General features: G+C 43.0%; 1 protein-coding gene and 1 long non-coding RNA gene across 5 annotated transcripts; both read right to left on the bottom strand.

Annotated features, from left to right (window-relative positions):
- Nucleotides 1-1,947: 1,947 nt before the first annotated feature.
- On the bottom strand, nt 1,948-5,956 carry LOC146697654 (GTPase IMAP family member 8-like). 4 transcript variants are annotated; one of them, XM_085476495.1, is made up of 4 exons: nt 5,442-5,956; nt 5,291-5,352; nt 3,651-4,820; nt 1,948-3,560 (listed from the first exon to the last, which is right to left on the bottom strand). In XM_085476495.1, exons 1-4 carry the CDS (start codon nt 5,678-5,680, stop codon nt 2,005-2,007), a joined length of 3,027 nt encoding a protein of 1,008 aa, XP_085332621.1. In that variant the 5' UTR covers nt 5,681-5,956; the 3' UTR covers nt 1,948-2,004. The 4 variants fall into 4 exon arrangements, with proteins under 4 accessions (XP_085332621.1, XP_085332620.1, XP_085332619.1 ...); XM_085476494.1 differs by lacking the exon at nt 5,291-5,352 and having other exon boundaries at nt 5,443-5,956; XM_085476493.1 differs by lacking the exon at nt 5,291-5,352 and having other exon boundaries at nt 5,377-5,956.
- A 1,947-nt stretch (nt 5,957-7,903) lies between these two features.
- On the bottom strand, nt 7,904-26,829 carry LOC146697655 (uncharacterized). Its single transcript, XR_014923427.1, has 4 exons — nt 26,767-26,829; nt 26,626-26,663; nt 24,875-24,934; nt 7,904-7,929 (listed from the first exon to the last, which is right to left on the bottom strand). It is a non-coding gene; the product is annotated as an uncharacterized LOC146697655 (long non-coding RNA).
- Nucleotides 26,830-27,356: the final 527 nt, after the last annotated feature.

Genomic DNA, 27,356 nt, shown 5'->3' on the forward strand with positions numbered 1-27,356 from the left:
CCCTCAATTTTAAATGCATATAGACACTAAGGGTTTTCGGGAGGAGCCGTGCTGCTCTCTGAGAGGAAGCTAGTACCATGCTCTCCTGAGTTTTAAATGCACTTTAGAACAGCACACAGCAACACTACATATGAGCGGGCGTAGAGAGGTTTGAGGTCTTCACTCACCCCGGTTCTGTTAGCCGTCAGGGCTGGGAGGAGGTGCTGGCCGTCAGACTGGGGTCTGGGATGCGGGGCCTCCCTGCTACTGCAGATAAGGAGGTGGTCTGCTTGCCTCCACCCCAGAGAGAAGGGTTACATCTCCTGGGTCTAGGTGCGGCTTGCCCCTCTGGGGCGGGGGTACCTGGACCTGGGATATAGAGTATGTTTGGGGAGTGCGACTGTCTGTGCAGTGTCTATTTGTGTCTGTCTACACGTTGGGTGAGTGCCGAGTATTTGGTGGTGCATATGGGGTGGGAATGCACGTTTGTGTCCGCGTGCGCCTGTTCGTCTGTGTCTATATGTCAGGTTGGGTCTTAGACTCCGCCTCTCTGGGTACATCTCAGGCCCTCCAAAGTACGGAGGCCTATCTCCCCTCACCACACTCCCTGCCGGTGGCTGATGCCCTCAGACGTTGGTGTGTTGGTGGTCCTTGTCGTCTGGGGCTGGGCGCTCATGTATGTACCGGCTCACTCCTGGTGGCCGATTGGCGGGGCCTGGCGCCTGTGGCCCGGCTGGGCCCCTTCCGGGGGGTGGGATGCCCTCAGGCCTCTGGCCTCTGGGCCTGAAGCTCGGTCCTCTCTGGCACAGCTGGCTGCCGGCAGAGCCCGCGGGCACGCCACTGCAACCCCCTCTGGCCTCTGCTCCATAGCTGCTGGGTGACCTCTCGTTTGGGGCTCTACTCAGCTCTTCCCAGGAGGGTGGCACGGTTCCCCCCCCTTTGGTGGTCCTCCTCGGGTCCTTGTACTCTGGGACCTCTGGATATCTGGGGCCTGGATCTCCTCCATACCTGCTTCATACCCTGGTGGACGGGGCTATGGCTCCCCACACTCCCTAGCAGATCGTTACATGGAGAAACCTTTGGAATACAAGCATGCTGATCCACACAGGTATGCACACAGGTGTACACACGGGTGTTCACAGACGCGGACTACAGCTTTCTTGGCTGCTGCCTCAAAGCACATTGTGCGCTGTCTATCTTGCGTGCTGCACAATATCGTTTAATATTTAGTATCTACTGTTATCTACTGCTAGCGAGTTTATTGTGATGGTGCTTTTTTTTTTCTTATTATGTTGCTCTTTGTTGTTTGCTTTCTCTTCTGTTTTTTTTCTCCATACAGGTGATCCAGGTGTTTTGTTTGTTTTTCTTTCTTTCTTCCCCCCTTCTCACCGTCTCTTCTCCCCTTTGGTTTTCTTTCTCTCCCTCTCTTCCCTTTCATTCTTTCTCCCTGTCCTATCCCACAGTCATGTCTGTCCCGTTTGTAGCAACCAAAAATAAAATAAATTCATAATTATAATAAAGGTCAATCAAATGGACCAATATGGCAAGGCCATGATGATCCACTTGGTAAAATAAATCCGCTTGGCATCGTTCTTGGCCTTAAGACAACAATTCTGATGGCTATAGATCCAAACGGGACACAAAAACAAAAAATACACCAGAATGAATTTGTAATCAGTGAAAAAGCTAGGTGAGTTTTCAACTTACAATGAAAAAAAAAATCTTCCTCAAGCAGCAGGACAAAGTCTAATTCCAAATTAGAAATGCAAAATAGACAGTAACAGATAAACTGAGTGTGGGTGTAGATCTCTGCTTGCCTGATCCCAGAGTATATCCGTTTTGTTCTCTTAATGCCACTGTCTGTATTATTAAAGGAAATTAATCAATGAATCATCAATAAAAGAACAAATAACTGTCCAACTTCAAATTGCACCTTTCATTAAAAGTTGAAGTTTCTGGGGTTTTCAGGAACTCACACTTATAAAAAATTCATATCACAATCAGTTTATGAATGATGGTAGAACATCACATGATCTTACAACTATTTGTGTATTTCTGTTGCAGCTCATTCATTTCTTTCTCATGCTCTCTCTTCAGTTCTTCTATTTTGTCCTTTAACTCTTTGACTTTGTGGGTTCCGTGTTCCTGTAAAAGTTTGTATTTCTCCTCTTTGTCAACAATTTGTTTCATATGTTGTTGCCTCAGACAATCAAGTTCCTTGCTGTACTCGTTACTCAGAGCTAAATAGTCGTTGGCATATTTCTTTTGGAATCCATTCAATATTTCAGCTTGCTTTCTGGCCTCTTCTTCATATTTGTTCTTCATAGTCTTTATTTCAGTCCTGAATTGTTTCTCTAATTCTTTTTTCTCTCTATCCTCTTCTTCTTTTCTGGCTTGATCATCTTTCTTCTTCTTCTTCTCTAAATCATCCCTTTCTTGCTCATATTCTTCTTGAAGATTCTTTAGTTTTTGTTCCTCCTCTTGTTGTCTCTGTTCTTCTTCCACGTGTCGTTTTTGCCACCAATCTTTCCGTTCCTCCTCCCAAGCTTCAATTTTATCTTTCATCTCTTTTCTGCTGTTTTCCAGTTTTCTGTCAATTGTTTCTTTTTCCATTTTTTCTAACTGGATTTGCTTCTCTAACTCATTCAGTTTACTTGTCCACTCCTGTCTCTGAACTGCTTCCTGCTCTTTCTTCCGTTCATCTTCTTCTTTCATCTTTTCCTCTTCTCTCTTTCGTTCTTCACGCTCCCTCCTTATATATTCCTCTTTTTCCTCCAGTTTTTTGGCTTTCAGGTTCATCTCCTTCTCAATTTCTGCTCTCTGTTCCTCCATTTTTACTTTTATTCCTTTCAGTTCTTCCTCATGTTTTCTTTCCAGCTCTTCTCTCTCTCTCTTCATCTCTTCTTCCTTCTCCTTCAGGATTCGCTCCATTTCCTTCTTTATTGCTGCTTCAGCCTCTTGCAGCATCTCATTGGTGAAGTAGTTGCCTCCATTGTTCTTCACCATGGTGTCAATCTTTGTTATCAGCTCACTAACTTGTGTGCGGTTTTGTTTATCATAGTTATTGAACACATGGTATCTTCCTCCACAGTCAGAGATCAGCTTCTTACAGGAGTCATCACATTTCTGATCAATGTACTCCTCTATGGACAGTTCATCATTTTGCAGTGAATCTCCTCTTGTAAAAAGAACAATTGTGAACTTTCCACAACTTTTTCCAAAGGCTTCCTTTATAAGTTTTAATGTCTCCTTCTCTTCATCTGTGAATCTTCCAACCTGTAACACCAGCAGGAAGACATGTGGTCCTGGAGCCAGAAGACTGACACATTTCACCATCTCCTCCTGAACTTCTTTGTGGGTCAATGTTGTGTCAAACAGACCAGGAGTGTCAACCACAACAACAGGACGACCGTCCACATCACTCTGTTCTTTTTGACAGTACCTGGTGACTGATGTTTGTCTTGATTCAGCTTTAAACGTTTTTCTTCCTAAAATGGTGTTTCCTGAGGAGCTCTTTCCACTGCCGGTCTTCCCTACCAGCACAATCCTAAAAGGTTCTGGGCTCTCCTGCTGAACATCACCTGCAACATCAAATGAGCTCAAGTTACTTCAGAGATTTTCCAATATATACATTAAAAGTTAGGAAACCCATAACATGTCAAAATACTTACAACTGGATGCAGTGTCATTTTTCAGCATCTGGAGCTCTGCTTGTTGCTTGGTGATACATTCTGTTTGCCTATAAATTTTATCTATTTGAGCATATGCAAATGTTTCTATTGTATAGCTGCCTGGTTTATCCTTATTGGTTCTAACATGGTCCACAATCTGCAACAATTCTGGGATCTGCTGTTTGTCCTTGATGTTGAGAACAACAGATCTTCCTCCACAGCTCTCAAAGAGCTTCTGGATGTCCTTGCCTTCCTTTACAAAGTTACCAACAGTTGGATCTGTAGGATGTGAGTCCACAGTGAACAGAATCATGGTGAAGTCATTGACTCGAGAGCTGAATGTGTCCTGGATGGTCTCTAACTCTCCCTTGTCTTCATCAGTGAGGGGAGCCACAGGTAGGACCAGGATGAAGGCATGGACACCCTCAGGATCACAGAGGGAGATACACCTGAGTGATTCCTCCATCACTGCCTCCTGAGGTTTTCCATACAAGGCAGGCAGCTCCACCAGGGAAACCCAACGTCCACACACCTCTCCCTGATGTTTAACACACTCTGATGAGTTGGAGGCTGAATGAAGCTCAGTCTGACCTAAAATGGCCTTGGCTGCTGACGTCTTCACTGCTCCTCTCCTCCCACACAGAACCAGGTTTAAAGATGGTTTGATCAGGTGATCATATTGGTTTGTCATTTCCTGAATCTTCTGCATTAATGATCCATAGTTATTGTCAAACATGTTGTAGTGCCTTCCTCCACATTCCCTGAGGACTTTATTCACAGAGAAACTCGTTTCATTCTCATGTGTGATGATGACCATCGAGTGTTTAAAGGATTCTTCTCCAAACAGACTCAGGATGAACTTCAGAGTTTTTCTGTTCTCCTCAGTGAAATCAGAAGGTTTCACCAACAGCAGCAGAACGTTTGGTCCAGGATGACAGAGACTCACACTTGTCTTCACTTCTCTTCTCATGTCCTCCTCAGACAGACTGAACATGTCTGGCGTTTTGACTACTGTCAGTAGTTTTCCTCTCCACTCTCCACAGGAGGCCACACAGTGCCTGATGGGTGATTGTCTTTGGCAGTGAAATCCTTGGTGCTCAATGATCAAGTTACCAAGTTTTGTCTTCTTATCTTCACTTTTGCCCAGCAGCACAATCCTGAACGCAGACACTGTGATACAACAGCAACACAACAATAACACAAATTAATCTAAAATCACAACACTTGGCTTGTACGAGGAGATCTCTTCTGTCCTCGGTATGCTCAGAGAATCTTTAGTCTACTCATCAAATGTGACATGTGACTTGGTCAAATGTGATGTGATTGTCCAAGTCACACTTAAAAATACAAATCCAGTTACCAATGCAGTCAGCAATTATGTTTGTGAATGTGTTAAATATTTAAGCTATTTGCACAACAGCATGTTTAAAGTCAAAGTTAACTTAAACAAAATTGTGGTGTTACATTCTGAGATTACAAAGTTTAGCTGAATAATTTCTTTATTTTTAGAATTGTCAAGTTTAAACAACAGCTGACCAACGTGCTGCACAAGTTATAAAAATATATACTACACATAACAATTCAAACAGTTGGATGGACGAGCTAAGAAACAGAATGAGCTCTGAGATCATTTTATTTACTGTTGGTCAAAGGTGTTTTTCCAGAAACTCGAGGAGTGATTTGTTCTAATTTATTGGGCTGTGAAAATGAGACATTGCTATGTAACTTATTGATGCATAGATGTTGTATATTCTGTGTATTTCATCCTTGTCAGAAGAGTTTCTCCTCTTACCTGCAGCTTTAAAAGCGTCAGTGATTGGAGTCTCTGAGTCCTTTTGTTTTTGGTATTGTTGATCTCCTGCTGAAGTCATTGCTGTGTCCTCAAAAGCTTCATAGCTGACATGCTCTCCATTGTTGTCCTTTGTAATTCCCCCCAAATGTGTTAACAGCTTTGGAAGTTCAACGTTGCTCCTCTTCAAGTATCTGCATTTACATTTTTTGATCATTTCATTTAATGCTGGACTTTTCATGAAGTCTTCAACAGAACTTGAGCTCTCCTCTCTGGGTGCTGAGATCAGTATCAGTGAATGATCAAATGATTGATCACTGTAGCCTTGAAGGACTCTGCAGAGTCTCAGTTTGTGTTCTTCTGTAAAGTTTTCAGGCTGTACAAGCAGCAGGAAGACATGAGGTCCAGGATCAGAGTGTTTTGCAAAGTCTTTTATAAACTCTGTCAGATCATGGTGGGAGGTGTCGAGAGGAGGCAGGTAGGGGGTGTTGATGACAACTAATTTTTTGTCTTCTAATGTAACACTATTAATTATACACCCTTTAGTTTTACTGCTGAACACAGTCTCTCCCAGTAACAGATTTCCCACTTCATTTTTCTCAGTCCAGCTGCTCCCCAGCAGAACAACCCTCAGCTCAGACACTGCGGGAAACACAGATTAGAAAAGCAAAATTTATTGTGTTTCAGTGCTGTTTAAATCCAGAGGTACTTTATTGCTAAAATACTGCACCAACAAAATATTATAAACCCAGATATTCCAACAGCAGGTTGACACAGCTCAGTCTGACTCACTGTTTGGAACATAAGGACAAAGTTTGTAACAATACATTTTTTCTGCTCAGTTAAATGCATGTAGTCTAAAGAACTTGGAAAGAAAAGTGTCTGGACTTTTTTGAGTTGCTTGAAGAAATTTCCCCTCTCATCTGAGAAGCTTCTTCAGTTCTAGGGTCAGATCAAATCAAATCACTTTTATTGTCACATCACATGTGCAGGTACACTGGTGCAGTACATGCGAGTGAAATTCATGTGTGCGAGCTTCACAGGCAACAGAGGTGACCAAAACTACAATAACATAAGAGCAAGCAAAATATAAGAATGGGTAAATCTGAGAATTATATGAATAAATATATGTGCAATATAAGAGTGTATGCGCATTACTGAATGTTCATACTAAACATGTATATCTACGTGTGTGTGTGTGTGTGTGTGTGTGTGTGTGTGTGTGTGTGTGTGTGTGTGTGTGTGTATTTATATATATACATATTTTAAAAAATTAAATAGCATAAACAATAAAATAAGATATACAGAGGTTGGCAGTTGGAAATGTGCAAAACAGGTGGCATTTATATACAGTATGGAGTATATAAATGCCACCTGTTGAAGCTCTGGTAAGTGAAGGTGAGGTGTCTATGAAGTGTTCAGCAGTCTGATGACCTGATGGAAAAAGCTGTCTCTCAGTCTGCTGGTACGGGATCGGATACTGCAGAACCTCCTTCCTGATGGAAGTAGTCTGAACAGTTTAATGGTGGAGCGTCCCCGATTTAAGTCCTAGGGAAGTATCCCCCAAGAGGGAGAATGGACCACCTGATGATCCTCTACCTAATCACGAGCCAAGGTGTGAAACTGGGTGTGGGTCCCAATCAGCCAGGGTTTCGGGTGAGCTCATTGTGAAACCTGGCCCCACCCTGTCATGTGATTTCCTGAGATCAGATGGCCCAGGATGTGAGTGGGCGTTAAGGCGTCTGGGAAGGGAACTCAAAACTGGATTATAGATGGCAGAGAGTTGGTGTCGTAAACCCCCGCCTCTGTTCAAAGATGGTCGCTCACAGTGGACAAAGATGCTTCTTTCACTCTTCTTTCAAACCATCTGTCCTCTCTGTCCAAAATGTGGACAGAGAAGTGTCCTCAAAAGAGTTGCCTTTGTCGTTTAGATGCAGATGGACTGCTGAGTCTTGTCCTGTGGAGGTGGCTCTTCTATGTTGTGCCATGCGCTTGTGAAGTGGCTGTTTAGTCTCTCTAATGTAGAGGTCTGGGCATTCCTCGCTGCACTGTACAGCATACACCACATTGTTAAGTTTGTGTTTTGGAGTTTTGTTTTATCTGAGTGTATGGCTGGGTCTGAAGTACACTGGGATGTCGTGCTTGTTAGTTTTTTGGGTTTTTTTAAGCAACTTAAAGACGTCCAGACACTTTTCTTTCCAAGCTCTTTAGACTACCACTGAGAATCTTCACTGACTTAACTGAATATACTACAGTGATAAAAAAAAAAATTAGCAACAAAGGACATACACAATATTTGGTGACTTTTTTGCAGTGTCTTAAAAGTGTGTGATTGCTCTCTTCATTTAACATAATGCATATTCTCTGTTTAATTAATATTCAATTTAATCATTAAATAATTTGTATAATATTTCTGGGTTCAGAATGACTCACTGCTGTATGAACATTCATAGCTGCAACTGCTCTGAAGGGGATGGGTCTCCACTGTGACTGTAGGAATAGAAACATGTTGAAACATGAAACGATTGCATCATCATCTAAATGAACAATAGTGGTAGATGTGCCTTTGTTGAAATTTTGTACTCCACCATATTTGCACATAAATAAAAAAAATCTACTTTAAGATAAACTAGAATAGTCATTGCATACATGTACAATGAGATTATAGACCAACACCCGTGGTACAGAATACTGAAAATGCAAAAGAGACTTAAAGTAATAGAAGTATAACTTGTTTTTAAAATAAATTATCTCTCATAGTCAGAAACAGGTATATCTAATCAGCACAGGTCATTAACAGTCATTAAATTTTTTTTTAAAAACAGGTATTCTCCTTGAGATCTCTTTTTCCAGAAAAACCTATGTGCAAAACACATAAAACTGAGACAAACAGCTAGATGATAAAAGGGCACATAGTCACGATTACGTCGACGATCAAAATCGTCGACAACTACTTTAACAGTCGACGCGTCATTTGAAGCTTTGTAAGATACCGAAAGATGCAGGAATAAGCAGTAGGATTTAAGAGTGTAATAACGGACTGAAACAGAAGATGGCAGCACTGCATGTACAAGGATGCCAGCTGCCATTAAACCCCGAAGAAGAAGAAGAAATAGTCTCCGGTATTGAAGCTGTGTCCAAATTTAGGGGCCACATCCTTTGAAGATTTGAAGGATGGGTCAGGTGTATCCTTTGTGACCCAACCTATCCCAGAATTCATAGTGCCACTCAGCGCTCAGGTTAAACATGATGTATTAGTCACTTAGATCAGCGGTCTCCAACCTTTTTTGCGCCACGGGCCGGTTTATGCCCGACAATATTTTCACGGACCGGCCTTTAAGGTGTCGCGGATAAATACAACAAAATAAAACTAGTACCGGTACCGAAAAAAAGGAGATTTATTCATAACACACGTGAAAAGACCCAGGAAAACCGAGTTAACAATAAAAACGATAACAAAATAACGCTTAAAACCGATAAAAAACCCTGAAAACTATACATTTCACACCTGAGCCTCAACTCTCGCGGCCCGGTACCAAACGACTCACGGACCGGTACCGGTCCGAGGCCCGGGGGTTGGGGACCGCTGACTTAGATAACTTGAAAATGTTATTATTTGGCTTTTTCAGTGTTTTATTTGTTCCTAAGTAAATCAGTTTGGCTGAGATTAAAGTTATAGTTTTCACACAGCTGAATAATGTCAAACAGAAAACTGAGATGGTAGAGAATTTACTCCAATGTCCTGTTATATTTTAGCGAGAAAAGAGCAGACGGCTGAATTTCCATGGCATTATTTTATTACCTTTTTTCTGAGTGCACGTAAAAAATTTTGCAAGTACATATGTTGCATGTTGAGGAGAAAATTACTTCATTTTCATAACATGATGGATATTTGAACACCGGTGTACCACAAGGCTGTGTGATGAGCCCTTTCCTCTACTCCCTTTTCATGGGTTACATGACTGCAGACCTGCCGATGGTTCCAACACCATCATTAAGTTTGCAGATGACACCATGCTGATTGGCCTCATCAAAGACAAGTTCCTGGGTGTCCACATCTCCGAGGATCTCACCCGGACGACCAACTGCTTCAAGCTGGTCAAAAAAGCTCATCAGCACCTCTGCTTTCTGAGTACTGAGGAAGAACCACCTGTCCCCAGACATCCTGGTGAACTTCTATCGCTGCACCATCGAGAGCATCCTGACCAACTGTATAACAGTCTGGTATGGGAACTGCTCTGCCTCGGACCGGAAGGCGTTGCAGAGGGTTGTGAAAACCACCCAGTGCATTGCCAGACCACCACTTCCTGCCATTAGGGATGGGTACCGCTATCTGGTGCCATGATGGCACCGGTTCTGACATAAAGGTAGTAACCAGACCGAAAAGCAGCGCACATTTCGGTGCTTTATTTCGGTGCTTTTTGTTTCTTGAGAGGTCATACACTTTGAATTCTAGCCAATCATTTTACCTTTGCAAGCGTAGTAGGCGGGCCCAGGTATGTACGTTCTTTTAGAGCAGAGCTACAGATTAAAAACGTCCACAACAAAAGATGCAAACTCAGCAGCCTGCAACAAGTGCTTTAAGGTGATACTGTGCAAAGGAGGTAACACCTTGAATCTGATGAAACACCTGGCGACGCATAGTGAGAAATGCATCGTATTTGATAGCTTGCTGCGAGACCTCACACCGAGCACATCTACTGCGGGTGTGGTGCCTGTTATCGGACCCGGAGTTAGCAACATCCCCAAGAACCCGAAGAGTAGAGTCCTGGCCAGTGTAGCAGAAATGATGAGGATGATGATGCAGCAGCAGCCGTTCTTCTCTGCGTGAGTAGCTTCATGTTGTTCGTGTGTAATTTACGTTGAGTAGGCTAACCACGTTATTACATTAATGCATGTAAGGTGAACTAGCAAACACCGGTGTAGTTACATGTAGGGGTGGGTTTTTATAATCGATTTATCGATTAAAATCGATTCCAGCTTGGTTAACGTGATATCGATTCATTAAAATCCTGAATCAATTTTTTAATATAAATTTATTTTGGCCGAAACGCCAGAATCTCAGGTTAAACCCCACAAAATTTCAACAACCACCAAACAGCTAAAACAGTAAATGAGAGCAGGTACATTCTGCACAAAGACGTAAACACACAGCACAGATCCCGACGGATCACATCAGTGAGATGTTGCCTTTCTCACCTGACGGCACGGACACAGTCGGGGCTGAAAGCCGACAGCTCGCTGACTCTGATCTGTCGGCGGGTCTGCACTTTGTGTTTACACCTTTTTTGCACTGATTCTGAAGCTGCAGGTTTTTATCTCTCTCCAAACAATATTGACTGAACAGCAGCAATAGAAGATCCCAACTAGGCTTCACATAAACATCGTCATGAATTCCCTGACTTTTGCTGTTTTGCTTCCCAGCGATAAAATCACACTTCATGCACAGCTCTCTCCCTCTCTCTCTCTCTCTCTGTACTTCAAGAACAGTTTCCCGTCTAAAAATCTGTTTTCTGCATTATTAACTTGCTCGTTACGCACAAGTCTACCATTGTTTACAGGCTGTCGGCCGCTGTTTTTTTTCCTTTTACTTACTTCCGAAAAGAAAACCTAATTTCTGCTGTTCAATACTGAACAAATTTAAACTTTTTAAAATTATACAAAATTGCAGAACTCTTAGCTGTGTCTCTAATCAAACCTCTGTAACTTTGCTCTGCTTCACTTCAGCAGCGTTTTTGACCTACTGCAGAATATTTTTATAAAATCCCAGGCCAGGAAAATTGCCTTCATGTTTTTCTGTTTTTTGCTCAGCTACTTTGACACAAAGGAATCTGCTTTGATGCTTACACCTCTTTTTATAGATATAAAAATATGGAAATGTACTGATGCATGATATAAATTATAATATTTCTGACTGTCTGAGGCAAAACTTTCCCAGATTCAAATCGAATTGAATCGAATCGTGGATTGAATCAATTCAGGACCTTGTGAATTGGAATCGAATTGATTCTAGAAATCAGTGATGATACCTAGACCTAGTTACATGCGGCTGTCTTCTTGTTTGATAGAGTGATACCATATATGCCCTATAGCTGCAAAAACGGCTAACATTGTTATCTTTTTACAAAAAAAACAGCTAAACATGAGAGGTTTTTGGACAAAGTTTGTCTTCTCCATTCCTAAAGCACTGGTTCGAGCACCGTTTAAGCACCGGCACCGTTTCAAAAGTACCGGTTTGGCACCGGTATTGGATAAAACCTAAACGATACCCATCCCTACCTGCCATACAAGACATCTACAGGAAGCAGTGTCTGAAAGGGGCTGGGAAAACCATCAAAGACCCCAGTCACCCATCACATGGACTCTTCACCCTCCTGCCCTGTGGGAGGCGCTACAGGAGCCTCCGGACTAAGACCACCAGCTTCTTCCCCACAGCTGTCAGACTCCTGAACTCTGCCTCCTGACATCTGACCCACATTAAACTCATGGACTGAACATACACACACACACACACACAATGGACAACTGTACCCTCAAACACACAATAATAACACGGACTGAACCACCACTCACAACCACTAGCACTTTATATAACTACTATATAATTTATATATATATTTATATATATATCTCACCGATCTCAACTGCACTTCTGTAAAAGATGTATAGATAATCATACTGTACAATACAATAATTATAGTTTTACAATTGTTTATTAATACTCGCAATTGTATATCTACAATCTGTATAGTTTTCATATTTTTAACCATATGTAGAACCTGTTCATAGCCTGTGCATACTTATAGTTATAGTATATTTATAACATACCTTCATACCATGTACATTGTAACATACCTATAATGGATCTATATTCTGTAATATATCTATATTATTGATAGAGCACTTTCTCAATGGATGCAAACTGCATTTCGTTGCCTTGTACCTCTGACATGTGCAGATGCATGCTGGTGCAATAAGCTGTACATTTTACATCCAATGGATGTGGGGAGAGGGGACACTTGCGCAGTGCATTTATCACAGCATATAATGTGTTTTCTGGATACACTGTGCTTTTTCAGCATTCAGAGATTGATAGCTCTGTGTCAGAGCTGGCTATGAATTTCAGGCAGATCAGGTCTTAACTTAGCAAAAAAGTTATCAATCATTCTTTTCATCTTTTCTCATTACCCACAGCTGCTCACTAGGGCTGGGTATCATCACTGATTTCTGTAATCCATTCCATTCTGATTCATAACGTCACTATTCAATTTGATTCAATTTAGCCTCAGACAGTCAGAAATATTATAATTCTGATCATTTATCAGTACTGATACATGTGAGACTTCAGAGGTGTTAGCATCATAGCAGATGCCTTTGTGTCAAAGTAGCTGAGAATAAAACAGAAAAACATGAAGGAGATTTTCCTGGCCTGGCTTTTTATAGCAGATAACCTGTCATGGTCCTGGGTCGTTTGACCCAGCATGTTCTGTTTACTGTTAATACTATCTTATGTTCTAGTTTATTCTGATTTTGGTATCCTGTTCAACAGTTCTTAGGGTTTTGCTTCTTGTGTTTAGTGTTTTGTTATACCTGGTATAAGGAACAGACTGAGACAGCAAGCGCATCGCGCACCACTGCCCAGTATCCTACTGGCCAATGTACAATCCATGGAGAACAAGCTCGATGACCTAAGAGCAAGGGTCACCTTCCAACGTGACATGAGGGACTGCAACATTCTGTGCTTCACGGAGACATGGCTGACCCCACCGTGCCGGACCAGGCCGTAACTCCGTCGGATTCATTCTTTGTGCTCCGCGCGGACAGAACGGCAGAGTCGAACAAAACCAAAGGTGGGGGAGTGTGTTTCATGGTAAACAGAAAGTGGTGTGATGCCAGGAGCATTTCTACTCTCTCCAGCGGCTGCTCGCCACATCTGGAGTTCCTGAGCATTAAGTGCCGCCCTTTCTATCTGCCCCGTGAGTTCACCTCAGTCATCGCCACGGTGGTCTACATCCCACCCCAAGCGGACACAGGTATGGCTTTGTCCGAATTACATGATGTGCTGAGCTCGCTTCAAAACAAGGACCCGGGCGCAGCCCTCATTGTAGCAGGAGACTTTAACAAAGCGAACCTCAGACAAGTCATGTCAAACTTTTACCAGCATGTCTCGTGTCCAACGAGAGGGGATCGGATTTTGGATCACTGCTACACGCCATACAAGCAGGGCTACAAAGCTGTCTCACACCCGGCTTTTGGGAAGTCTGACCACAACGCCATCTTCCTCATTCCCCAGTATAAACAAAGCATACGGAGGGAAGACGTGACCACGAGGGAGGTAAAACGGTGGACTGCCCAATCAGAAGCTACGCTACAGGACGCACTCAACGACGTCGACTGGGACATGTTCAGAGCATGCGCAGTCGACATCAACGAGTTTACGGAAGTAGCAGTATGCTTCGTCAATATGCTAGCGGAGGAGATTATCCCCACTGCGAGAGTCACCACATTCCCAAACCAGAAACCGTGGATGGACAGATCGATCCGCACTGCAGTAAACGCCAGGACCGCCTCCTACAACGCGGGTCTCGCCACTGGCGATATGAGCGCCTACAAAGCGGCCTCATACGGCGTGCGGCGCGCGGTGAGAGATGCCAAACGCCGGTACCGGGAACGTGTGGAGTCCCGCTTCCACCAGGGCGACACACGGAGTATGTGGCACGGACTACGCACCATTACGGACTACAAAGCCAGGGACACTGCGCCGATCAACGCCGACTCTGCATTCACCAACGAGCTGAATCGGTTCTACGCCCGTTTCGAGGTTAACCAGGCGGCTAATGCTATCTACCGCCTGGCTACCGAGGACAGTGACGTCATCAGCGAGAGACCGGTGACCAGCATCGCGGAGCATGACGTCTGAGCGGCACTGAGGAGAGTGAACACAAGGAAAGCGGCGGGGCCAGACGGCATCACCGGCCGTCTGCTGCGCTGCTGTGCTGACCAGCTAGCAGGTGTGTTCACTTACATCTTCAACGAGTCCCTGGCGAAGTCTGTGGTCCCCACATGCTTCAAAAGATCCACCATCATCCCTGTGCCCAAGAACAGCAAACCCTCATCCCTGAACGATTACCGGCCAGTTGCACTGACCTCGGTAGTAATGAAGGTGTTTGAAAGGCTGCTGAAGAACATCATCTCCTCCTCCATCCCAGACACCACAGATCCGCTGCAGTTCGCCTACAGATCCAACAGATCCACAGAGGATGCCATCGCCCACGTCCTACACACCACACTCAGCCACGTGGACAAGAAACAGGGTAACTATGTGCGAATGCTGTTTGTTGATTACAGTTCAGCGTTTAACACAATAGTGCCCTGCAGACTGTTCACAAAGCTCAGGGATCTGGGACTTAACAGCCGTCTGTGTGCATGGGTGTTGGACTTCCTCACTGGCAGAACTCAGGTGGTGAGGGTGGGCAGGTGCTTCTCCAACAGCATCACCATCAACACAGGAGCACCTCAGGGATGTGTCCTCTCGCCACTGCTCTACTCCCTCTACACTTCAGACTGTGTGGCCACCCATGGCTCCAACACCATTGTGAAGTTTGCTGACGACACAGTGGTGTTGGGTGCCATCTCCAACAACGATGAGGCGGCCTACATGGATGAAGTGAAGAATCTGGCATCGTGGTGCCAGGACAACCACCTCCAGCTGAACGTCAGCAAGACCAAGGAGCTGGTGGTGGACTTCAGAAGGGGTCAGCACAGAGACTACAAGCCCATTATCATCAATGGAGCTCCAGTGGAGAGGGTGCAGTCCTTCAAGTATCTTGGTGTCCACATCTCCTCAGACCTGACATGGGCTGCCCACATTCAGGTCCAGACCAAAAAGGCTAGGCAGCGCCTGTATCACCTTCGACAACTGAGGAAGTTCAGGGTCTCTCCAAAGATCCTCAGGATTTTCTATACAGGCGCTGTGGAGAGCATCCTCACACAGAACATGACATCGTGGTTTGGGAACAGCTGTGTGAAGGACCAAAAAGCTCTCCAGAGAGTGATCCGTACAGCAGACTTCAGGACACCTACACCAGGAGATGCCGGACTAGAGCAGCGCAGATACTGAAGGACCCGTCCCATCCTGGCAACAAACTGTTCCAACTTCTGCAATCTGGTAGAAGGTTCCGCATCTTCCGGGCAAGGACAGAGAGACTCAAGAGGAGCTTCTATCCCCAAGCCATCCGTGCCCTAAACACACACACCCGCCCTCTCACATCATCTATAATTGACTGAGACAGGACTCTCTTCCAGAAACTAAACCAAGGCACAATGTACATTTCAATTCCTTTAATTTTAAATATGTGTATATTGTGTATCCTGTAAAATAGTCAGATGTCTATTCATATTAATGTACAGAATTCACCTGCTTGCTGCTACTACTGCACATTCACCCAGTGTATATACTATATATATATATATATATATATATATATATATATATATATTTATAATGTTCTTCCTCTACACCCCCCCCCCCCCCAAATTTTTGCACATGTCGAGGAGCGTGTCAGGCTACATTTCACTGTGTGTTATACTTGTATAACTATGCATGTGACAAATAAAGAACCTTGAACCTTGAACCTACCTACCTAAATCCTCCCCCGGTGCTCTGTTCGTGTTCCTTAGTTTGTGTCTGTAAAATAGTCTGTGAATTTCCTATTTTACTTTGAAGGTTGGTGTCTCAGGTTAATGTATTCTGTTTTGCTTCCCTCAGTCTTGTCAGGTGTAATTGTTCTCAGCCATGTCCCCAGCTGTTTCCTCTTTGCCTTGTTCTCCTTTTATAGTGTGTGTGTTTGCCTGTGTTCATTGTCGTTGCGTCTGTGTAACTCGTTGTATCGCTGCGTCTCTCTGCCCTACATTCTCTGTTCATCATCACATTCTCCAGTTTTCCCCAAAGCGCTGTACACTACATTCAGTCATTCACACATTCACACACTGGTGATGGCAAGCTACATTGTAGCCACGCACTGACAGAGGCGAGGCTGCCGGACACTGGCGCCACCGGGCCCTCTGACCACCACCAGTAGGCAAACATGGGGTTATTATCTTGCCCAAGGATATTTGGCATGCAGCCTGAGCAGCCTGGGATCGAACCACCGACCTTCTGGTTAGTGCTCTGCCACCTGAGCTACAGCCACACCAGTTCAGGTTATTTCTTAGTTCTGTTCACGCCATCCTTGCTTTTATTTGTTTTCATCTCCTGTAATTAAAAGCTTACTCGCCTCTGCCTGCATCTTGGGTCCTCTTTCTCACAGCACCACATCACTGCTGCTGCAGCCATGACAGAACAGAACAACCACATAATGGACCATATTCTGAGGAGCTCCGGGAGGATTTAATTGACACTATGTCAAGGTGGATTAACCTGTGGCTGGAACATGAGATGAAGGAGTTTCGTCACGCTCTGGAGGCTCGCCTACACCGACTAATGTTCCAATCTCCCCTGGCTACTGGATTCACTTCAACCACTCCTACATGATTTCCTTCTCAACACACTTCACCTTCACCCCCACTACCGCTTTCCTACCCAGCTTGGCAGACAATGTTTTGCCTGGCCTGCCAGATGTTATGTTGCCGGGTCATCGGAGCCGTCTCCGAGGAGGAAGCGGTGGCTGCACTGTCGGCGCGTCACCCCACAGCCGGATTTCAGAACTTAAGAGCAGCCAGCTGTGGCTGCTCTTACCACCCATAAAGGACTGTTTTTCTTCCACCCATTCAAAGCAGAGAGATAAACATGTAAAGACTGTTATGGTTCCTTAAAAGCTGGCCTGTTTAGAGACAGTTACTCTGTCCAGGGCCTCCCTAGAGGCTGAGGTTCAGCTCTTAGCTGACTGTGGACCCCTGGAGGCTTAGAAGCCAGCTGAGGACTGCACCCCGCTGTTGGTTTCCACACTGTCACCTGCAGCGTCACCACCATCTGGTCCTGCGGCTGCTACGCCGCTGTCCAGTCCACGTCCAGTGCCTAAACATTGCCGGCCTATTTCCAGGTTGCTGGCTGGACATCATTGCCGTAATGGACAGCCTCCTGAATGGTGTTGCTGCTGCTGCCTTCTGCCTGGCTGGCCTCCGGACCCATTTAGTCTCCGTCACTACTGCTGCCTTCTGCAATTTTCTAAAAATTTCTTACACATAAATTCAACAGAAGTCAGTAGCCACGTGCACAAAGCCATCAGAGACACACTGTCTGCTTTGCGAGTACTGCAGCAGATATCCCTTCACTTGGGCAACTCTGCTATTGAAGTTAAATACCGCTCTCTTGAAAAGTCAACCAACTTTTGACAATTTTGGAGGAAGAAGGGTCCTAATGTAATGTTAAAGCAGCAACACCACTGCAACTGTGATGGAAAGATTTACTGCATTAAGTTACACCATGAAAGCAACTTAGAATGTAGTGGTGTTTAAGATTTCTTCAACATTTAAGTCATCTAGTGACAGCTGTCATTATTTCCAGTGCTACAGAAGTTACAGCAATACAGTTGATAGTTAATTTGGATAACTTCATTTCTAAATTACAAACAAATACAGTTCAAAAAAACAGTGTTTATGTTGCTGTTTATGTTATTGTGTTACTTGGTGAATGGTGCCTTTGTGTGTGTGTGTGCGCAGCTGATTTCTCTGCACGCCAGTTGTTGAATTTTTGCAAAATTAATTTAATTGCATGGGTGGCAACCTGAAAACCTGAACTTGTTGTGAGGAGGGGATGACATCATAATAAAGGACACTCACTGGCGGGTCTCGTTTGTCTGTGAGTTTTGCCTCCAGTTAGGTAACACCCATAACTTCCAATAGCGGAACATACAGCACCAAATCACAAGCCCAGAATTCACAGGGTTCAGTGCTAGGACCAATTCTGTTTACATTATACATGTTTCCATTATGCCAGGGGTCGGCAACCCTGGGCATGCGTGCCACAGCTGGCATGTGAAGGGTTAAGTGATGGCACAACCATAGCTGGAATGGCCATCGGCCCGCCGATGGTGATTTTTCATTTTTTTGAGCCGAAGGGTTTTTGTTTTCTGTTTGTAACGGTATATTATATAACCGATTATTTTATTTTATTTTTTTCTTGTAACGGTATAAACACTGAAAGGTGGTGGATTGGCCAGATGAAGGGAGATGTGTAAATATAACTCAGTTGTTTGGTGGTGGCTGTGGCGGAGCTTCCACAGAGGCCAGCAGGTGGATGAGGGATCCTCACTCAAACACACCAAACTCACCACCATCAAACTCCCAGCATGCAGTGCGAGAGAGAGAGAGAGAGACAGGAAGGGAGGAAGAAGAAAAAAAACACAGCTCACAATAAGGAGCCGGCTCCCATTGTTCACTTCCAGTGTTGCCAACTTGGTGACTTTATCGCTATATTTAGCAAGTTTTCAGACCCCCTTAGTGACTTTTTTCCTAAAAAGCAACTAGCGACAAATCTGGCAACTTTTTCTGGTGTTATTGGAGACTTATTTCGACTTCGACTTATTTCTTACTCTCAACAAGCACCGGGTGCTTCCGTGGGCAGCTCACCCGTGCCATGCGCTCAGAGGCATCAGATACTCCTCACACAGCAGTCACCCCAAGCAGGAGCAGGAGGTTTTCCCCCTTACGCGCCCAAACTGCAAATGAATCTCAGACGAGCGAAGCCACTGCCACTGGTGGTGGTTCCATCACACTGTGGGGCTGTGTGGCCAGTGCAGGGACTGGGAATCTTGTCAAAGTTGAGGGACACATGGATTCCGCTCAATATCAGCAGATTCTGGGGACCAATGTACAGGAATCAGTGACAAAGCTGAAGCTGTGCCGGGGCTGGATCTTTCAACAAGACAACGACCCGAAACACTGCTGAAAATCCACTAAGGCTTTCATGCAGAAGAACAAGTACAACGTCCTGGAACGGCCATCTCAGTCCCCAGACCTGAATATTATTGAAAACCTGTGGTGTTAGTTAAAGAGAGCTGTCTATGCTCGGAAGCCATCAAACCTGAATGAACTAGAGATGTTTTGTAAAGAGGAATGGTCCAAAATACCTTCAAAGACAAACAAGACTCTTATTGGAACCTACTTAGAGGCTGTAATTTCTGCAAAAGGCGGATCTACTAAATATTGATTTGATTTCTTTTTTTGTGGAGCCCAAACGTATGCACCTGCCTGATTTTGTTTAAACAATTACTGCACACTTTCTGTAAATCCAATAAACTTCATTTCACTTCTCAAATATCACTGTGTGTGTCTCCTATATAATATATTTAACTGACATTTTTTATTGTAACAACCAACGATTTATACAGGAAAATAATGACTATTAATAAGGTTGCCCAAATTTTTGCACTCCACTATACATCCAATTTCGACTGACGCTGTCTGGTAAGTCTTGCTATGTCCATTTTGATTGTTAACAGTTAAAAATGTTCTTCTTTTACTGTTGCTTTTTTTGGATCACAAGGTTTAAAAGTACTTAAAAACACACACACAAAAAGTAATTCCGCCAAAGTGCCTATTTCGGATCACTTTTGCCACAACCAAGTCTGGATAAAGGATAAATTGTGACATTAAAAAAACAGTAATTGCTGAAATAATTAATTTGTAGTTGTAAATAAATTCTATATGCATTTAGGGTGGGTTTTTTAACTTTTCACTATTCACTTTACGCCTTTTTCACGATGTTATTTCTTTCTCCTACAGCGTCTGTTACAATTACGTAGGCATGACCAATTATTCAAAGTAGGCGATGACGTCATTTGGCGACTTTTAGGACAGCCAATAGCGATTTTCCTTACTGAGGAGTTGGCAACACTGTTCACTTCAGAGAGACAGCTCTAAGAGCTGTTTCGTTTGTGACCGACCCATCAATACTTCATTAGGGTTGATATCTAAGAAATCTTTCAGCTGGAGCTTAAGCAGGCTAAGAAAAGTAGAATTAGTTAACAGGGATGTATTCAAGTGCCACCTAGGAGCCCTAGTCTTACTGTTAGGCAGGTCAACACTGCATTATAAAGCTGAGTGATCAAGATCGGCTAATTAGAAATGGATGTATCCGCCAGAGATGAATAAGATTGAGATCTTTTATGAGTGCATTTAACAGAGAAGATGAGAGATTAGATGTTGCATCTGGATTAGATTTATCAATAACAGGGTTGATGATGGCATTGAAGTCACCTCCCAACACTAAGGAACAATCATTGTGTTCTAATAGTATGCTGGCAATATAGATTAAAAAAAAGTCTCTATCTGGCTAATTTGAATAGTATACGGATACAAATGCTAATTTGTGATTTAAAATACTGCAGTGCCAGCTGGTCATTTTCATCATTTGTGGTATACCTGATGGCAAAGTCAAATTTCCCCTTCAGCAAGATACAAACACCTTTGGTTTTATTTGGTGCACAGGATGAAGCTATTAATTTGTAATGTTTGTTTTGAAAACAAATATTGTCTAAGATGTGTTTCTTGAATTAGAGCAATGGCAGCCTTTTTACAGTAAAGGTACTCAAGAACGCTTAATGGCTGAGATAAGACCATTACCATTAAATTATAGAATAGTCAATGGTAGCATCGATGTCGCAAATATCCAATATTGGTCCCAATATAAAGATAACCAGAGAGGCACATTGTTGTGTAGATAAGATGGGGCAATCGTGGCTCAAGAGTTGGGTGTTCGTCTTGTAATTGGAAGGTTGCCGGTTCAAGCCCCGGCTCGGACAGTCGCGGTCGTTGTGTCCTTGGGCAAGACACTTCACCTACCGCCTACTGGTGTTGGCCAGAGGGGCTGATGGCGCGATATGGCAGCCTCTCTTCTGTCAGTCTGCCCCAGGGCAGCTGTGGCTACAACCGTAGCTTGCCTTCACCAGTGTGTGAATGTGAGAGTGAATTTATAGTGGTATTGTAAAGCGCTTTGAGGGGTCCTGAAATGCGCTATATAAATAATTATTATTATTAAGATATACGGCTACTATATTCCTGCCAAGTACCATGATGATTTAGTGGAATTGTAGCATTACATAGGAATATATCTGTAAGGGAGGATCAGGAAAAGAAGAAACTATATACAAAAACTGGTGCAGACCGCACAGAAATCCCTCCATATGTGTGCAAGAACCCAAACTTCTGATTGATTCGTGACCAATCCTTCCACTCCTACACATAACTACAGTGTCAGACGTGCACACATAGTCAACAAAAATTATGTGGGTGGGTATATCCTTCACCATCCCAACTGAGTAAAATTATCTTATGTAAAATTAAATTAAATGTGAGGATGTAAGACCAGCACTCACATTCACTCTTCGCAAGATTGTTCACATAACCTAATGGATATTGGTTCCTTGTTACTCATTCAGCCGCTGGTCTGCTCACAGTTTTTGCTGCAATTCACCTGCCTGCCTCCCTGCCCAGTTCTCCACCTGCTACAGATCTATTTTTGGATTTGCCCAGCTCACCTCACCGGGGCCACCTTCCCCTCTAAGCTTCACCTCCACCCGCTATAAGTAGGACTGATTGCATATTGCCGCACAATCACGAAAACCTTGTCTAGTCCACTATCAACACCTGTTCTCCCTATCACGGTGACTCCGAGGTCTCTGCCTCATTACTTCACTTGCCTACAGCTTCAAGGTTCCTTCAAGGTTCCTACTCTGGATAAGACCCAGTGCCTGGTCCCCTGTTCCTCGTGCTTGACAGCCCTAAGACTCCCTCATAGGAGCCCTCACTTCCCTGTTGTGACTTTGAGCCCGAGTCCTAGCTCATGTGGTGACTCTTGGTATTGTAGCGACTTACTGAAATGTGCTTAACATTTTTGTCAGCACTGCTGGTAGTAGCTCATAGTACTGTTCATAGTGTTTTCCTTTAGTGCTACTGATAGTGTCTCTCAGCGTTGTCTCATAGATTAAAGAGAATTTCTCGTGATTCATTTGTTCATGCAAAGTGACGTGCTACCTTGTAAATTAGTTATTTACCTCATATCTGATTTTTAGGCTCTTGCCTTTAGTTCATGTTTCATTCGCTAAGATTGTTTTGTTTTCATCACTTCTTTTTGTCACACCTAACCTCCTGTAAAAAACCTCACTTAATTCTACGCCATCAAGCCTCAAGTTTCGTCTGCACTTGAGTCCACTCAAGTCATTTCTGACCGCACAGCTGTCACACTGGGACATGTGATCACATCAGATGGTATCTCTCTACAAAGGATTGTAGTAATCCAATACATTCAACAACAAAAAGAAAACACACAAAAAAAAACCCACAGAAATGTTTTTGACATGATATTATAATGCTCCTGGCGGAGACTCAATTATACTGCGCAAGCAGCTCCACTGTCAACAAGGATACATGAGAATGGACTGATTGCAGAAATGGTGGCAGGGACCATTCAAGGTACTACTAACAGCCCAGACAGAGGTAACCCAAAGAAATAAAAAACAAAATGTCACGTTAGCACTGAGGAACACAACAATAATGTACAATATACTGTGCCCTTTCAACCTACATCTACACTGGAACATGAGTACATTCCCAGCCACACTGAAGCACATCTTGGTTGGTTGTAGGACTAGCCTTACTCAGGGCAGATACACATGGAGACACAACCAGGTCCTCAGGTGTCTAGCCGAGCAAGTTGAGCGCAAAAGAAAATCCATCAATGCTCAACCTTTCACGAACCAAGAGGAGCGTCGGCTTTCATCAACATTTGTCCGGAAGGGAGACAAGCCAAGGACAAGCCCCTCAACTCCCGACCTGATTGGTTGGAAGGTTGCCTGGGATTGAACTTGGATCAGAGGCTAATTTTTCCCGCAGAGATCGTAACAACTTCTCTGCAACCTGACCTCGTCCTTTGGTCTAACCCCCAAAAACGTGTGTACATCATTGAGCTGACAGTACCATGGGAGCATGCAATTGAGGAAGCACTTGAGCAAAAGAAGCCGCGGTATGCCAACTTGGAAGCTGAGGCAGAAGACAGAGGCTGGAAGATCAAGGTGCGCCCGGTGGAAGTGGGGTGCAGGGACTTTGTTGCTAGTACAACAGCAAAACTGCTTAGAGAGATTGGGATCAGAGGACAGGTGCAACGGCAGGCTATAAGAGAACTAGCTAACACTGCTGAGAGGACCAGTCACTGGCTGTGTCTGAAGAGGGCAGCTAAGGCTGCAAGACACACGCCCAGGACTGATCAACCTGTGGTGGGCCTGCCTCAGTAGATGGGTCAAAAGGGTAGAATACCTAACATTAGAAATTCGGCTGTTTGACTGATACAGCTGTCTCATGGCCTCCTGGGGACTGTGCAGTTAACCTCATGGTAGTGAAACGTAAAGGAGGAATGAAAGAAAAAAGAAAAGGAAAAATATTCTGCTTTTCTCCCCTCTGCTCATCTTCCCTTTTCTGGGAGGCAGTGGGGAGGTGGAGCGTATAGCAGGATCCGGCGGGGAGGTGCGGGAAGCCAGATCGGGCGCCCTCCTTCCGGCTTTTCTCTCTGCTCTCTCCTATCTTGTCCCTTTTGTCTTACTTCTCTCTACCACCTTTTCTATCCCTTTGAAGAATCCATAAAGTTGAAGTTGAAGAGGTAAGTATTACTTCTCAGTTGCAGTGAATAGATAGAAAATAAATTGTGGAAAACTAAACAGAAGAAAGTAGAAGAGAAACAATTTAACAAAAACCAGTGACACACTCCAGGGCCTGATCAACCCTGGTAGGGCCTCCTTGGATCAGGGTGTCTACTGATAACGTCGGAAACACCCGATGAATCCAAGGTCCACTACTGATGATGTGTCCAAATTTTAATATGATAATCTAGATCAGATCTCTAATCCCTAACCCTAACAAAGCAACAAAATAAATAAAACAAAATGGCAGATTAGCCTGGGTAAAAGACCAAAACCCTCTGTGAAGTTGAGGCACACAACAATGGGACCTGCTGGTAAATTTTCTGGGCTGCCTTTTCTCATAATAGCCATCCCTCAAGATATTCTCCACTTAAAGCAATGCATTATCAGGGATTGTAACATCTAGTCCTTTTACTGAATCATTAATTACTTAATTTTAAATATCCCACATGTGGCAATATGATTATTGAACATTTTATAGCAAATATATCATATTCATAAAATCAGACATATGAGCTCCTAATGCTTCACAGCAAGCTCTCTAATTTAAGTAGAATTAACTCAACTATATCAATAAAAACGCAAAGGTTTGTGTTTTAAAAATGTTCCAGTTCTGATTATACCCTGAATGAGGTGCATGCATGTCTATTAGAATGCTTTTATACTCTGATTATAAATTATGCTTAAATTAGGATAAAGGCACTATCTGGAATATGCCGTTAACTTGACCCATTGGATTAAAACACCAATGCTGTTTTGTCTTTAATCATTTATTTTAACTACTGTATGATCAATAGACTCACAGTTAGGACGTGGTCTCTCCGGGCTGCTCTTGCACTTCCGAGCATTTACACAATCTTTCTCTGTAGCAATACAGAAACAATATACATTCGTTATTTTTTTAATTCAAATTCTGTATCCCACAACAAGTTTCAGCAATGAGCAAAAAGAGAGAAAAAAGAGACAGATAAACTGATTCAGCACATCTTTAAATCACTGACATCAAAACACTGTAGCAAAGTAAATAACTGATCACTGCTTTACGGACAGCTGTAGGTTTGAATTCCAAGTCAACCTATTTATAAAGGAAATAACAAGCACTATTAAACCATTTGCTCCATAATGTAGTGATTTACACAATTGCCCAACAAGCCAAAGATTCCAGGTCGTGTGTCCTTAAAAGACACACAACATTTGGGTGGGTGGTTGCATCAGCAAACACATCCCCTGTAAAAACAACAACAACAAAAAACCCAAAACTGTCTAATTAAATATGTGGCACTGCCTCCTGTGGAACCGTTGTTAATGAGGCTACAGCTGCTTCATATGCTGCACCGATGTATACTATTAAAGTACAGGAGGTTTTGTTCATCTAGATGCTTCTTCTTAAATGGGAAAACGTGATGAGTAATTCACTGAACTATTTGAACTAATAAACTACCTCTGGCAGCTCTAAATCTGTGTATGGTGGACTCCGTTATAGAAAACAGACTAGCCTATTTAATCATATTTACCTCTGTTCAACCTCATGAACCTTGTCAATATTTTGTGTCTTTTGGGTTAGATTTAAATCTTGTTAAATAGAAACAAGAATATAATTACTGATGAATAACTTTCATAGCATTCCACAAATCTGCCATATCTCCTTCAAATAATGTTGTAAGCTGAAGTTATTCAGTCAAATCACCTTTAAGACTCACAAATCTAATTTAAGATCTGGAGAGAAAGTTCTATTGTGCAAAATATATTCACATGAAAAAAAGTGCACCTTGCCTATATGGTTGGCTTTATCAACACATTTGAATCACTGTGAAAGAATCTCTATGATAATGATTTACAAACAAATCATAAACTGACATTTGTAACATCATATAAAAAAGATTAATCACACGTGATGTGTACAACTGTTTGACCACAGTCACAGTGGACATGTTTTCCATAGGAGAAGATCCCCATAACTAGAACCCCACAACTTCTGCAACAAATTATAGAGTACCCATAGCCAGTGTTTAAAAGTTGTACTGGAAGTCAGTTATTCAACAGAGTAAAATGTTTTAATAAATAAGCAAAACTGCCAAGGAATTTCCTTGGCAGTTTTGCTTATTGCTTATTGCTTTGAAGGAATGGATGAGAAAGAAATAAAATGCAGAACTTTAGTGAATGGCCAAGTCAAGTTCATCTGGATAAAATTTAAATGTTGTAGAGCAGTACATGCAGGAAATAAAACAACTTCCATCTTGTGTTGGAAGAGTTGTCAAAAATGTAATGACTTCATGAAATTAAAAAGACAGTGACAGCTAATGGTTCCTACTGGTGTACTTTCTTTTTCCATAAATCTGTGATGACTTAACTTATGTAAGAACCAAGTCAAAGAGGAAAGAGGATTAAATATTTGCTTTTCCAACTATGTAAAAAATAAATAAATAAAAATAATATATGTGTGTGTGTGTATGTATGTATGTATGTATGTATGTATGTATGTATGTATGTATGTATGTGGATAGTGTAAGAAGAGTTTGTTTTGCCAACACTAATTAATCCTAACAAGACTCACCATGTGCTGCCATTATTTCAACCAGGAAACTGGCTCAGCTGGAGAGAAGAATAAAAAGGCTTTAGATTATCTAATAGTAACTGCCAATATTCCTGCTATTGCCAAAAGCTGTGATTTTTGAAGAAAGAAAAATTTACTTACTTCTCAGTGTTTCACCTGTGTCTTTTGAGATCATGTAAGGTTGGGCTGTAATTAGGCACACAGAAACATCTGTTTTAAAGGCACAGAAACATAATGTTATTTGTCTAACATATATACATATACATACATAAATACATATATGCATATCTAAGTACATTGTGGGTGTCACCCCAAATCCAGCATACTGAGACTGTACGCTAAGAGAAAGGAAGGACGTCGAGGACTGGTGAGTTTCAGAACCACTGTGCAAGATGAGACAGCAAACATCTATGAGTAAGTAAAGTAAAACCTTTTTTATATAGCACCTTTCTAGACAAAAGATCACAAAGTGCTTCACACAACGATAAGAAAGCATAAAACAAAACAGACAACACATCAGGAAGATGGCTTTAACTGACAGTGTGCTCAGTGAATACCTCAGGCAGCAGAAACCCAAGAAAGAGGAGGAGCAAAGGAGGAACCATGATGGAAGGACAGGCCCCTGCATGGTATGTAAAGCAAGTAGCTGACATCCAGAAGGCTGGACTGAAAGGCAGCACAGAGGCACTAATTATGGAGGTAACAAACTCTAAGAACAAGAGCCATACAGG

The sequence above is a fragment of the Copadichromis virginalis genome, linkage group LG12 (genome assembly GCF_057382275.1).
Source record: "Copadichromis virginalis isolate Kocher_CV1m ecotype Utaka linkage group LG12, C_Virginalis_male_GT1.1, whole genome shotgun sequence".
NCBI classification, from domain to species: Eukaryota; Metazoa; Chordata; class Actinopteri; order Cichliformes; family Cichlidae; genus Copadichromis; species Copadichromis virginalis.